This window comes from Xenopus laevis, chromosome 8L (assembly GCF_017654675.1).
Source record: "Xenopus laevis strain J_2021 chromosome 8L, Xenopus_laevis_v10.1, whole genome shotgun sequence".
Lineage (NCBI taxonomy): Eukaryota > Metazoa > Chordata > Amphibia > Anura > Pipidae > Xenopus > Xenopus laevis.
This window is the reverse complement of record NC_054385.1, coordinates 119119198-119133879: the sequence shown is the minus strand read 5'-3', so window position 1 is coordinate 119133879 and position 14682 is coordinate 119119198. Positions and strand designations below refer to the sequence as shown.

Here is a 14682-nt window from a genome sequence, read left to right as displayed (position 1 = left end):
TCACTAATGGGCGAAGTGGCTAACGCTATCGGCTTTTCGCCAGCGTTGCCATGCACAGGGACATCGCCAATTCACTTACAGACGCAGTCGCCAATTCGCTACCAAATTCGCTCTATCTCCAGGTGACTTTTCGCTCTGGCATACGATCGTTACTCCGCAAATTCACTAAAGTGCGGATTTTACTGAATGTTACCTCTTTCGCCAGAGTTGACTCCTCAGACCAGACAAAGTGCTATAAATGGCGACTTTTCCTTTTTTTAAGCCGGATTAGTCCTAACTTAAACTTTTTTTGGGTAACCAGTTTTCTTTACACATTTTATAACATATGGAACATTAATGTTCCAGTGGGCTCATGTGTAGGGCATTATATGAACTCTCTTGTCTTTATTAAGGTTCCCTGGACATTTGTGGTAACTTCAAGCATTTGCACCAACATTTATAATAAAGACCTCCATACAACTTTAAATTTCCCACCCTATGCAACTTGACCTAAGCGAAAGATCACTAGCGAATTTCCAGTAGGCACAAATGAATGCTAGCGCATCTTCGCTATGAAATGCTTGCACAGCCGAAGTAAAACTAGCGAAAAGTCGCCATTTTTCGACACCCAGGACGAAACTTCTCATTTTACTAAATTAGCGTATTCGTAGCACATTTCTGCCCGGCAAAGTGGTGCAAGGGCTGCGAATCTGATGCTGCATCCCAACAGTATGATTATTAGTTACCTCATTACTTTCTTTGGCGTACTACCATCTGATGATTATTACTATAGAGCTGACATTTATTGTTACAAAGATTGTGCTTTCTCATCTCCAGACCATCAAGAAGAGCAATTTATTCACTTGAGCTACTGAAGGTGTAGGAGTTTCCTCTTGTCACTAATAGATAAGAAAAACTGATACCAACATAATACTGATTGCCCAAAGCACTCAGTGAACAGTCCATTAGACTTAGATCATGTGTCCAACCTATAAAGTAAATATAAATCTAATCTTTATTGCAAATTAAATATATCAACAATATCCATTCAATTGATTCGGCTTCATTATTGGACCCAGAGGTCTACAAACTCCATAAGTTTCTACATGACAGTTATGCGTCAACAAACACTAGTATTTCTTATTGCTATTTTTACACAACCTGCTATTAGGATGAATATACATGGTGCTTATTTACATGTCGCTAACTGATTGGGTGTTTGAGTAATCAGTAGCTAGGGAATTTTTTTTGGCTTTAGTCCCCTTCAAGTCTTGGGATTTAATGGTTTAAGTGACTCAAAAAGTCAAATAATAGCATGCAATGCAACTTTTTTAGCCACACCCACTTGCACATTTAGGGGCAGATTTACTAAGCTCAAGTGATGGTTCTAATTTCAAAAAGTTCGAATTTCAAAGTACATTTTTGGGTACTTCGACCATCAAATAGGCTATATTCGACCATTTGACTTCGATTTGAATGAATCAAAGTAAAAATCGTTCGACTATTCGACCATTCGATAATCGAAGTACCGTCTCTTTAAAAAAAGCTTTGACTTCATATTTCGCCAAATTAAAACTACCGGAGTGCAATGTTAGCCTATGGGGACCTTCCAGAGCACTTTTCTACGTTTTTTTTGGTTGAATAGAATTCCATAGATCGATCGCTAGAAATCATTTGAATCGCTCGATTCGTACAATTTAATCGTTTGAATCAAACGATTTTTATTTGACCGCGGGATTGCCAAATTTGTTGAAAAAACTTTGAATTCGATATTCGAATTCGATGTTTTTTAATTCGATGGTCGAATTTTGATGTTTTTTAATTTGATGGTCGAATTTCAAAGTTTTTTGTACTTCGAAATTCGATCCTTGATAAATCTGCCCCCTAAAGTGTGCACAACTGAAAATTTTCCAATAACATAATAACAGCAGGTGAAGGGGAACGAAAGGGGAAGCTGTATTTAAGTAAAAAATCACCTTGCATCTTGCCCACTTTACTCTCTTATCCTTTATTTTTAGTCAACATATGCTACTTTTGATCTACAAACATCCAGCTGTGTGTATAGGAGAGCACATGAATGAGACAGACCCCTCCACTGCTGAATTTATTGTCATTTAGCAAAGAATAACTTGAAAAAGTCATTCTTGTTACTCTGCACTTCATTATATCTCATGATAAATTCCAGGCCAACTCCTTTGTTTGTCTCAGAGTCATTGCCTGGTCACACCACCCACATCTACTTTTGTTTTGTGATCCTAACCATCTTAATTCTTTCTTCTTCCTTACCATACATTACCCTCTCAACTAGTCTATTCTATCTCAGAGTTTAGACTAGAGTATTGCATAATGTAATTGGAAAAAAAAATTAAAATTGGAAAATTGGAAAATTAAAAATCCTGGGCTTATTAAATATAAATATATCACTCAATAATTACTGAGAAGTTAAGACTAAGGCAGATGAGGAGCAGTTGAAAATATCGGATTTGGTTCTGTGTGTGGTTATAACAATGGACTCCACATCTAAGCCCAGTGGGCAACAGAAGGATTGTAATTATTCCTCAGTGAAATTATTTTAATCATGAGTGAGCATTTAAGAAAATTATAAGTATAATGATTTGAGTAATACCTGTGTATGGCATGATCATTTGTATGAAATAATTATACCTTACCTCTCAATTCCATAGTCAAATGAACTTGGTTGAATATATAACCTTGGGCACAGATAAGAATCATAATCATCATAGGGATAAGAACATTTACAAAACTGGTCACATCATGATCTATTAATCTTCAATACTATTGATCACTTTATTGGAGCTTTTCTATCAATCACTGATTGTAGAGCAACTAATCTGAAGAGCCGGTCTTTATTGCAGTGTAAGATACCACCTTTCATAAGAAGGTAATCTGATTTTTACATTTGTTTTGAATATAACTTTATCAAGCCCTACAAAAACTAGACGTCTAAGGGGAATGGCAGAAGTGGTAATTTCCAAAGAACTAGCCCCAGGTATTTCAATAGCTTGGTGGGGTCGCGCCACGTAACCCAGAATGGCCCTGTGTTACCTGCTATAATAATCCACTAAAGCAAAGACTTGTGAGACAGTTATAACTTGGGACAGTGGCAGCACACAGGTGCCAAAGTGTCCAAATGCTGAAATACCGGTAAATTAACTGGGATGTATTTAAATTGGTGACCATATACTCAATTTGTAGAAATTAGAAACAGACCAGGAACCAGCAGTACTAAGTCTGCAGTCATCCTTTAAAAAGGGACTAGCTCCCGAAACATGTCGTGAGTGAGAATACACCAATAAAGGGTGATTGGAGACTAACTACTGCTGGTTCCTGGTCTGTTTCTAATTTCTACAAATTAAATGCTTATCACATGATGGAGGGTGTGTGTTGAAACAGCAGGTCTTCACGTATCTGATTTTTTTCACTCATCCTTGTCTGATTGACCATATACTCATTAAGATATATGTAAGTTCCTTTGTGATCTCTGCACTACTGGCCAGCAGCTTGCAATTTGTTTTTTCTCACCATTCACAGGTTTCTAAATAAATCCCCTGCAAACGTATAGAATATGTATTTCTTTTCCATCTTTGCTTGGCATCTCATCTTTCTACTAATGAGATATAAGGTTGGCGTGGGTGAAGCTTTATTAGAAGGGTGCAGAATGTTTACTGAAGATGTGATTGGTTATTCTCTGGCTGGAGATATCACATTAGGGGGCCTCATTCCAGTCCATGTGGAGGCAGATCATCCTGGGATTAACTTTAGGGAAAGACCCCAGATTCCTCAATGTGGAAGGTAAGATTTACTCTTGTCATTCTGTACTTGATTTGGAGCATCAGAAAAAATGTTATCCATTGGATATTTATATATATATATATATATATATATAAAAGTGAAGCAGCACACGATTATTTGCAAAAAGTGTATATTACATATCTGAACATCAGTACAGCAGTTCTGTTCTGATATGTTATATACACTTTTTGCAAAGAATCGTGTGCTGCTTCACTTTTCTATTTCTGTAAATCAAGTGGGGATGTGACGGGGTCCCCTACAGGAGCATGCACCAAAACCTACACTGGATACACTGTTGAGAGTGCAGGGGCACAATTGAGATTTTATATATATATATAAACTGAAGGGTAGCACTCTGCTTCCATTATGTGCCCAGGTGCACAGTAAATTTTTCATATATTTTCAAAGAAGACCAGCAACAGCGGGACTTTGTGCAAAAAGATGAAGATTATATTTTATGTGAGCATATAAATATACAGTATATATATACATGAAATATATATATATACATGAAAGACTGAAGTTATGGCCTCTCCGAGGCCTTTCTCACTTTGAGAAAGGCCTCGGAGCGGCCAGAACGTTGGTCTTTCATGTAAATAAAACATTTTTTTATTTTTTGATTAAGAGAGTGCGGACCTTAATTGTGGGATAGATATTCTAATATTTTGGACACTCCACCCAGGCATGTTTGAACCTAGTATCGTGAGTGCTGACTCCTTTCTGTACTCTATATATAGATATATATATATATATAGATATATATTTATTTATTTATTTATTTATATATTTATATTTTTTTTAAAATTGGGTGCACCTGGTCAGGCTTGAAATTTTGTAATATATATAAATAATTTTGATAAACAATTTTTCCCTGAGGAAGATCAAAAAGATGTCATTGAAAAGTTGGAATTTCTTTTATTTGTTTATTCAAATCATATATATATATATTAAGGAATAAGTAATAGAGGATCCGCACTCTCATTTTCATTTCAAAGTGATAGCTTTTATTTTTCACATCACAATTCGACGTTTCAGTCCCTCCTGGGGACCTTTCTCAAGGATAAAAGCTATCACTTTGAAATGAAAATGAGAGTGCGGATCCTCTATTACTTATATATATATATATATATATATATATATATATATATATATATATATATATATATATATATATATATATATATATATATATATATATATATATATATATAACCAAAGGAATGGTGCACTCTGTAGACAAAATTAATACCTGGGTGCCAGCATGGGAAATAAGCAGTGAACAAGGATTGTGGCACTCACAGGGTTTTAGTGAAAAAACCAAAAATGTTTTATTATTAAGCCTCAACTTTTCGATCCCCCACAGGGATCTTCGTCAGGAGAAAAAACAAACAAACATCCAGCACCCACAACCCCCCAGAGGTAATAAAGCCTTGAAATGGCGCTATATATTTATATATTTATATATAAAGACCAGCAACACTGGGGTTTTCATACAAAACAAAGCGTGTTATTATGTTATATGTATAACCAACGTGACATTTCAGTCCCCATCCGGACCTTTTTCCACCTTTCGTGGCAAAAGCTTTCAGATGAACCTGAGGAAGGGCTTGTGCCTGAAAGCTTGGGCCACTTTTATGCTGCAATAAATGCTGTGAAGGCAAGAGATGAAAATAATGGTGTGCTTCATTTCTCTTTCCTAAGAAACTACTATGACATTCATTTGCCTTGGACAGATGCCAAATAGTGTGAACCCAACGATTTCAAAACCAGCTTCAGTAGAACAAAATTCCCACACGGTGTTAGTTCATATCTACCCATTCATTCTGCAATCTTTTAAAGCAACTTAAAAAGGGTCATTTAAGGCAACACGTGCAAGTGTGTTTGTGCTAAAATGGATGCAACCCAGGAGCTATCAACTCTCTTCATGTAGCGGAACCCATGGTTCCAATCATGATTTGCACCTATAACAGATTTTTCCCCATTGTGCCCATTTGAAGTGACCAAATGTAGTAAATGAGGCTTATTATTTTCACTTATGTTTCTGTAACCACTGTTTGATTCAGTGCCACATAAATTACTTAGAAGCTTCTCTGATATTTTCTTTTTGCAGATATGCATTCTGTTTCCATTTCTTGCATCAACTCTATTCATACTCACTTTGCATTCCTCCATATTGATCTCTCCACCTTTTCTGTGCATTAAAAATTGGTTCATATTTTATTGCAAAACCAAGTTTATCTCTGATCAATTTCCTAATTATCCCTGTATAGAAATGGATTTTATTCTCTTTATCTGGTAGCATGCATGATAACTGTGGATAAAGCCTTCAGCTATTTTGTGAACAACAATATTAGTTTCTTGAATGTTATCTTCAGCTCTGACACAATTTCCTTTTAAATTAGATTCCATCTCAGATATTATCGCTTTGTCCTTGTGATGGTGTACACTATAATGGAGATTAATGCATCTGATGATCTTCTCCCCAATATAACACTGGGCTTCAAACACTATGATTCTAGTTACAATGAATTTCGATCATTAATGGGAGCTGAATGGATTTTGTCAGGAAAGGAAAATACGATGCTCAATTTTAACTGCAACAAAGATATCATGCCTTTGGCTATTATTGGTGATTTGCCCTCTAAGGCCTCATTACCCGTAGCCAGGATCTTGGGATTGTACAGATACCCACAGGTACATTATCATTGTGTCTGCCAGCTGACTGTATGTGCAATACATAATCAGACATTATATTGATATGCTCCCAGTGTTGCCTTTCACTGTTGTGCAGAGAACCGCAGTTAAGTTAGTTATGAAAAGGTTGTATTTAAAACTGTGAGATGATTATTCCTTCCTTGAATATTGCACATACAGGTATATGTAGAGCCCGATAAGTTCCAGAATCCTTCAGTATTTCAGTCACTGGTATATATAACAGACAGTGGAACCATTAACAATGTGCGCACAGAGAAAAACATGATCATGTTCTTGTATCCAGCCATCCAATTTGTTAATGAGATCACTGAGCCCTAACCCACAATGAAACAGTCAGAAGTCAGTAGCTCACCAAATTAAACATGAAGTCTGCTTCTGCCTCGGACAATCCGCAATGGGCAATGAAACCAGGTACAAAAGAAAGAAGTCCCAGGTAGTCAGGTGTCAATTTAAAGGAGAAGGAAAGCTACGGAGGCATTTTATTGCTAATAGATTAGCTGCAATAGTGCAAGCTAGAATGCTATATTTATTCTGTAGAATGTTTTACCATACCTGAGTAAAAAGCTCTAGAAACTCTCTGTTTGTTTAGAATAGGAGCTGTAGTATTAATGTGGTATGACATCACTTCCTGCCTGAGTCTATCCCTGCTCTAGGCTCAGATTACAGTAGAGAAGGGAGGGGGGTGGGGAAGAGGAGCAAACTGAGCATGCTCTTGCCCAGGGCAATGAGATTTAAGCTGAAGGCAGGAAGTCTGATACAGAAGCCCATGAGTACACAATAGAAGGAAAGAAATGCAGTGTTTCTTTTGACAGGGGTCTCAGAGCAGCATTACTTTGGGGGTTTACTGGTATATTTAGATATACCTTTCTGATAAGGCTTACTTAGTTTTAACCTTTCATTCTCCTTTAAAGTTGAAAACTGAACACCTGTAAGGTATGTAAGGTTATGTATTTTGTGCTTCTAGATCAGGGGTCCCCAAACTTTTTTACCAATGGGCCACATTCAAATGTAAAACGTATATTTGGTAGTCCCTTTGTGGACTCATAGCCTACAGGAGGCTCTACTTGGCAGTACACGTGTTTTTTATGCAATTAGAACTTGCCCCAAACCCTGGAATTCAAAAATAAGCACCTGCTTTGAGGCCATTGGGAGCAACATCCAAGAGGTTGGTGAGCAACATGTTGCTCGTGAGTCACTGGATGGGGATCACTGTCCTAGATGATGTTATCTTTTTTAATTTAAAATATTATAGCATTGTTCAGGCACATGAATGTTTTCTATAGATGGGGTACCATCTGTTATATTGAATATCAAGGCTTTACTTTATTATTGGAAATATATTTCTCTAAAATATAAAGAACAAACATATTTCTCACTAATATCAATTATTATCACTATCCTGCAGGTCAGCTATCGTTCTGTTCACCCATTACTGAGTGATAAAATACAGTTCCCTTCCTTCCTCAGAACGAGCCATAATGCTGATTATGAGGTTTTTGCACTTTCTCAATTGTTAAAGCACTTTAACTGGACCTGGGTGGGTATCATATCCTCAGACACTGACCTGGGAAGATCAGGGGCTCAGCTGGTAACTCAAGAGATTGAGAATAATGGTGGATGTATTGCATTTAATGAGATACTTCCTATAGTCAACTTCATGAAGTCCATTTTTCATATTCTTGATGTCATCCAGAAATCCAGAGCAACAGTGATCATTGCATTTTGCACTATAGAAAGCTTCATCCCATTAATTGAGGAGGCATCACTTCATAATATTAGTAACAAAGTGTGGCTGGTCACTACCACTTGGTCCATATCATCTGACTTCCCTAGAAAAGAATTTCTATCTCCCTTAAATGGAAGTCTTGGGATAGCAACTCAACATGGGGAAATTCCAGGATTTAAGGAGTTTCTTTACAGCATTCATCCTTCCATTTCTTTGGATGATCGCTTGGCAAAAGCATTTTGGGAGAATGCTTTTAACTGCAATTGGCCAGAAAATGATACCTATAATAATTCAGCACTGGCGCAGATTAGAGAAGATGTTGTTTGGTGCACAGGAAAGGAGAGAGTGGACAGTATTGATCCCAATATGTTTGATGTATACAACTTTAGAGTTACCCACAAAGTCTATACTGCAGTCCTCACAGTAGCACATGCTTTGCACCAGATGAAGATCTGTGTTCCAGGGAAAGGACCATTCAAGGATGGATCATGTGCTGATATTTATAATCATCGACCTTGGCAGGTACAGTATATCTAGCCACTAACAGACACAAGTCCATTAGGCTACTGATTACATTTAACAAGAATTAACCTTTGTACATGTCTAAAAAGAATAAGAAAAAAGGAGAAGAATAGGCTGGAGGGACTTGGGGTGCCAAATGTTAGACACCCCCAAGTGATTGTAGTGACTTACCTGAAACCCCAGGCCAGTGCTCCTATCAGCAGAAATCTGTACAGGCCCAGGGGTTATACCACTGAGCACTACAGAGTGATCTTCTTCCATCTTCTTCTGTCTTCGCATGGCTGGGCATGTGCAGAAGAACAAAAAAGCTGAACTTTAACTAAAGAGTTTGCATGCGTTAGTCCAGGGAAATTGAAGATATTAATTGATATTAATAGTGATTACTTGTGTTAATTAAGGTTACTGTTAGGGCAATACAACAGGTTTTATACAAATTGTAATCTTTTACAGAGGGTGGAATCTCCTACAATATATATACAGATGACCTAACATCAAGGTTAGCAGATCACCTTGGAGTTCCACAGCCAGTGATCCAATGACCTTGTGCTTTATATTAGGGGTGCTCAAAAGGTAGATCGGGGTCTACCAGTAGACCTTTAGCTGGTGATCAGTAGATCCCAAAACACTGTCAGCATAAAGATTGTCTAAATCACCCTGTTTCATGCTTTTCATTCAGATATTTATAACGTTAAGGTTCCATAAGATATAGTTGTTAGCAATATAAATGCTCATATAAATAAATATTTTAGTAATATTTTCCATGGAACAAAATGCTAACAATGTTTTATGGATGTAGATCATGGGACATCATCATTAAAAGTAGACCTCACATTAGTAAAGTATGAGCACTCCTGCTTTATATGGTTACAAAATCCTTCTTAATATTCAACCCAAAGGATATTTAAACTTAGGGGGTTATTTATCAAAAGTCGGGTTTGTAAAGTTTTTATACCTCGATGAAACCCACAACTCGAATTTTCTAATTTAGTTTTCTAATTTATGAAAAAAACTCAAATTAGTTTAATCAGGGTGAAAAACTTGAATACAAGAATTGATTGAGTTTTCCAGTGAAAACCACTGAAAACCACTGAAAAAACCCCGAACATTATGAAGGCTACAAACATCTTCAAATGATTCAAGGGACCTCTGCCATTGACTGCTACATGACCTTGACAAGTTTAAGATGGATTATTTTCGTATTCAAGCTATTTGCAGCTTCTGGGTATAATAAATCTCAAAAAATTTGAGTTTTTCTTACAAAAAAATTAAAAGTTTGAGATTTTTTTTAACCCAAAAATTCAAATTTTTACTCAAAACTACCCTCAAAAACTCGAATTTTCCGGGGAAAAAACAACTCGACCTTTAATAAATAACCCCCTTAATCTTAAATGTACAAAAAACAATGGAGGCTTGTAGATGCCTTTTATTTATTTTAGTTTTTTCCAAAATAGATTTTGTAAATGATGGTATTTTACCTTTTAGCTGCTTCATTACATAAGAAACATTAAGTTCAGCAACACGGCAGGAGATGAAATATATTTTGATGCAAATGGGGATGTTCCTCTCTATCTGGACATCTTGAGTTGGCAGATGTTCCCTAATGGAAGCAATCAGTATGTCTATATTGGCAGCTTTGATGCACGAGCTCCAAAAGGCCAAGAACTCAAAATACAGGAAAACAAGATTTTATGGAATTCCGAACACAACCAAGTATCATTACATATTTTAAAATATGATATATTGCACAATAAAATCATAATTTATGTCATATTGTGGAATTTGATAAAGACAAATCTTCATTTTGCCCCCCAAGGAAGCACTAATAAAAGCTTTAGGTTAATGTCCAACGTAGTGTTTCTCATTAGTTTATTTCAACACATGCAACTTCCATGACTCCTGTCAATGACACAAATGGAAGACACCTTTCACCACCCCACCCCAGAAACACTCAAATGTGACTTTATGGTCCAAAAAGATCTTTCCCAAGAAGTTTCCATTCACTTAAAAGGAATCCCATTCTCACCCTGAAAACTGAAGTGTCACTTCACAAAAACTTTGCAACTAGAATATAATTGTTTCAATGCAAATGTTTATCTCTGATTTAAAACCCAATCAACATTGTTTTTTTTCAGTAAAAATAATAATTCCTGACAATTACATTCATTTCATTGCAGATCTCTAAATTTGAAGGTAATGATCTCTAGTTCTGAAGGCAAACTGCAATCAGTGAAAGCTGACCCATACAGTCTGTTTGGCATTGGAACAGTTCATGTGCCTTACAATTAACATGCATAAAATAAATTCACATAGATGCTAAAAAATGTTGTACCACAATCAGTCATTGGCAGATCTTCTTTAACTGATATCCTAGCCCCTTCCTCTATGCACGTTTTTTCATGATCTATATATATACAGTACATATAAACATATATATATGTGTGTGTACATCAAGTTTGTTCAATAAATGTGTATTGTTGTTAACTCAATTTTCTTCAGATCCCTGTCTCAGTCTGCAGTCACCCTTGTCCAAATGGCCACAGAAGAGCCACCATTCAAGGCCAAAAGATCTGCTGCTTTGATTGTCTCCCATGTTCTGAAGGAGAGATTCTCAACCCAAATGGTTTGTAACAATAACATTCTATATGATTCCTTGTGGGACACGCTAATTGTGCCCTTATGCAACACTGTGCAACCCTTAATCTGAGCATTATTAGCAAGAGGTTGATGTCAGAGGACCTTTTTGATCTTTAGTTGCTATATAATATCATTTTGGAATGGGCATTGTCTTTACATGATAAAAAATGTCATCTTCTAAGGAGATACTGCACCAAAGCTAATGTACTACATTAAAATTATGTAATGGCAAAAACATTAGGACCAATTACAGAATATATTGGCAAAAAGTTATATTGTGATGCCAGGAAAAATATCCCTTGATACGATCAAAATAAATAAAAAGAGATGACTACATTGCCCCTATAGAATCTAAGCTGTAGATATTGACAACACTGTATTAATTGTGTCTATGTTGGTATTGATTACGTACTTTTGAAAGTATCAGTTTTTATTATGAACTAAATGATTTAATTTTCCCATGTTTCCTGTTGTTCCAGATGACAGTGAATGCCTAAAGTGCCCAGAAGACGAATGGCCTGACGTCATGAAAGAAAAATGCCTTCCAAAAACAATTCAGTTCCTTTCTTATGATGAGACGTTGGGTTCCGCTCTTGCCTGTATTTCAGTCTTGTTTTGTCTGCTTACGTTTTCTGTCTTCTGCCTGTTCATAGTTAAACGGAAGACTCCCATAGTAAAAGCAAATAACAGAGAGCTCAGTTACCTACTTCTCATCTCCCTCATGTTTGGCTTCCTGTGTTCCTTGCCATTCATTGGTAGACCCAACCTGAAGACGTGCATGATACGCCAGGTCCTGTTTGCTGTTATTTTTTCATTTTGCATTTCAGTCATCCTAGCAAAGACTGTCACTGTCATACTGATATTTAGTGCCACAAACCCAGACAGTAAGTTGAAAACATTGGTGGGACTGAGAATACCTGTTTATATTGTCCCTGTGTGCACAATGGTTCAGTTAATTCTATGCGTTGTTTGGTTGACCAGGGCAGCTCCATTTGCAGAATTCAATATGGCGGCAGAAATAGGGAAAATAGTGATTGAGTGCAATGAAGGCTCTAGGGTGTTATTTTCATGTGTGCTGGGGTATATGGGTTTGTTAGCAGCTATTAGTCTATTAGTTGCCTTTTTGGCGAGGAAGCTCCCTGACACATTTAATGAGACCAAGTTCATTACATTCAGTATGTTGGTATTTGCCAGTGTTTGGCTGACATTTATACCCGCTTACCTCAGTACCAAGGGGAAACAGATGGTGGCAGTAGAAATCTTTGCTATACTATCCTCAAGTGCTGGACTTCTTGTTTGTATTTTTTTCCCAAAATGTTATATAATATTATTGCACCCAGAAATGAACACCAAACAGTATATCAGTGGAAGGACCGCCAGGAACCAAAGGACATAATGTTTACAATACTATGGGTTTTTAAACTCACCTAAATATCAAAATCTTTGAGATATTTTTTTCAGGCTAGTGTGTGTTTTTTTTTAATTGTTTTTAAAGAAAGAAAGACGAAGAATGAAGGAATGAATAAAAGAAAGAACAAGAAAAACTTCACCTTTCTCACTATGCAATAGTTATGTGTTTTATTGTGTGTGTTTGAGCACAACAATATTGTTTTCATTAATAAAATGGTCCAGGTAATGGATGGATGCCAGTGAGTTATTCAAATGGACTTCAACGACCTTCATGTGTCCCATAGTTTGGCCAAGTGGCCCTTGAACATTTATATTGTTATTATAAGTTGTTTGCATTATTTTTTGATTAACTTCTGTACAGGGTTGGACTGGGCTGTTGGGATACCAGGAAAAAACCCGGTAGGCCCAAGCTCTTTTGGGCCCCACTGGCCCAGACTCGTCCCTGCACTGCTGCTCTCCTTACCTCACTCCCTGATACCGTCACTGCCCGACCTCCTTCCCTGAACCTCTTGACAGATGCGCAGGAAAAGATACACACAGTGGGGCTGGCGGGGGGATTCAGCTGGGATGGGGTTGCCAGAGGGGGAGTCGTGGCAGAGGGGGCTTTGCAGCTGGGGGCCTGGGGGATGGTGTGGAGCCCTTGAGACTGCCGGCTCAGGTGGGCTCTGGACCCCCCAGTCCAACACTGTGTCTGTAATATAGACATTAACATAAGTGTCTGACATGAAGTTTAAACTGTTATTATTTCATGCAATCACTCAAGTAATGGAACAATGCTCAACCAAAGTATAAATGGGTAAAATTTAATTAAACTAAAGTTGACATCTCACTACTTCTAAAACGATCACTCGGTTGAACTTGTTTAATATTCAGCCCAGTAGACCTCCACAACTTAAGACCAATATGAGATTTTCGGAAATCAGAATTTCTAGATGAATCATGACTTCCTGCAAACTCCTAATCACTAAACAACTTCAGAGGGAAAGCTATTGGATCTGGTTATTCCAATCTAGGTACCATACATAAGGTGCTTAATGAGGCGTTCAATATGTCTTGATTATTGTAACCTTTCCAACTGCTAATTTATATATCTTTTTTACAGATAAGAATACATCTTTTGATTATACAACAAGGACAGGTACTGTAGCTCCAATTCCCTCCCTTTTCATGTAGGGTAAGATTATTATCTTTGTTCTACTGCAAATTGGTAAAGAATTGCTATTCTTACGGCTACTTTTAGCCATTCTCTTATGTTATTTGGGGGTTCTTCAAAATTTTACCTGTATTTTTACATTGTTGCTTCCAATCCACAGATGGATTGGACTTTGTTCATGAACTTTCTATTATGGTCTCTGACCACATGGACTTTTTGAATATTAAAGGGTACCTGTTGGGCAAAAATATTATCCCCAACCAAAGGTGCGACCCGCTCCGAGGACAGTGGCAGGTAGGAGGCTTGACTGGGGTGGTACACCTGTCAAATCACTCTAGTTGGGGTTTTTTTTTACAAGCGGACATGTTTGGGCACACACATGCACATAATATGCAAATGCCATGACTTGCTCATATCATTGTTTGGTCTTTAAGGGGGTTATTTATTAAAGGTCAAGTTTATGCAGATTGTTTGAAAATAAACTCTTTATTTTAACAAACTCGAATGTTTGCTTATTTATGGGAAAAAACTTGAATGAATGCAATCAGGGAAAAAAAATTGAATACCTCGAATTTATAGAGTTTTCGAGAGCATACCAGTGTAAAACACCCAAAAATTATGAAGGCAAAAAAATTGTTAAAGAGATCACTGCCATTGACCTTTACATGAATTTTACAGGTTTTAGCTGGAGTATTTTCAGATCCAGACTTTTAGTAGCTTCGTGGCATAA

General features: G+C 37.0%; 1 protein-coding gene across 1 annotated transcript; it reads left to right on the top strand.

Moving 5' to 3' along the window:
- Positions 1–6228: 6228 nt before the first annotated feature.
- LOC108699071 (extracellular calcium-sensing receptor) lies at positions 6229–12785 on the top strand. Its single transcript, XM_018230933.2, has 5 exons — positions 6229–6486; positions 7913–8755; positions 10238–10465; positions 11252–11375; positions 11869–12785. The coding sequence occupies exons 1-5, from the start codon at positions 6229–6231 to the stop codon at positions 12783–12785; spliced, it is 2370 nt and encodes a 789-aa protein (XP_018086422.2).
- Positions 12786–14682: the final 1897 nt, after the last annotated feature.

Bases quoted from the DNA above. Each gene is read 5' to 3' on its own strand.
- LOC108699071 (XM_018230933.2), top strand. From the start codon at position 6,229: ATGGTGTACACTATAATGGAGATTAATGCATCTGATGATCTTCTCCCC. The intron at 6,487-7,912 runs GTACATTATCAT...ACTATCCTGCAG, and splicing joins GATTGTACAGATACCCACAG to GTCAGCTATCGTTCTGTTCA. The intron at 11,376-11,868 runs GTTTGTAACAAT...CTGTTGTTCCAG, and splicing joins AGAGATTCTCAACCCAAATG to ATGACAGTGAATGCCTAAAG.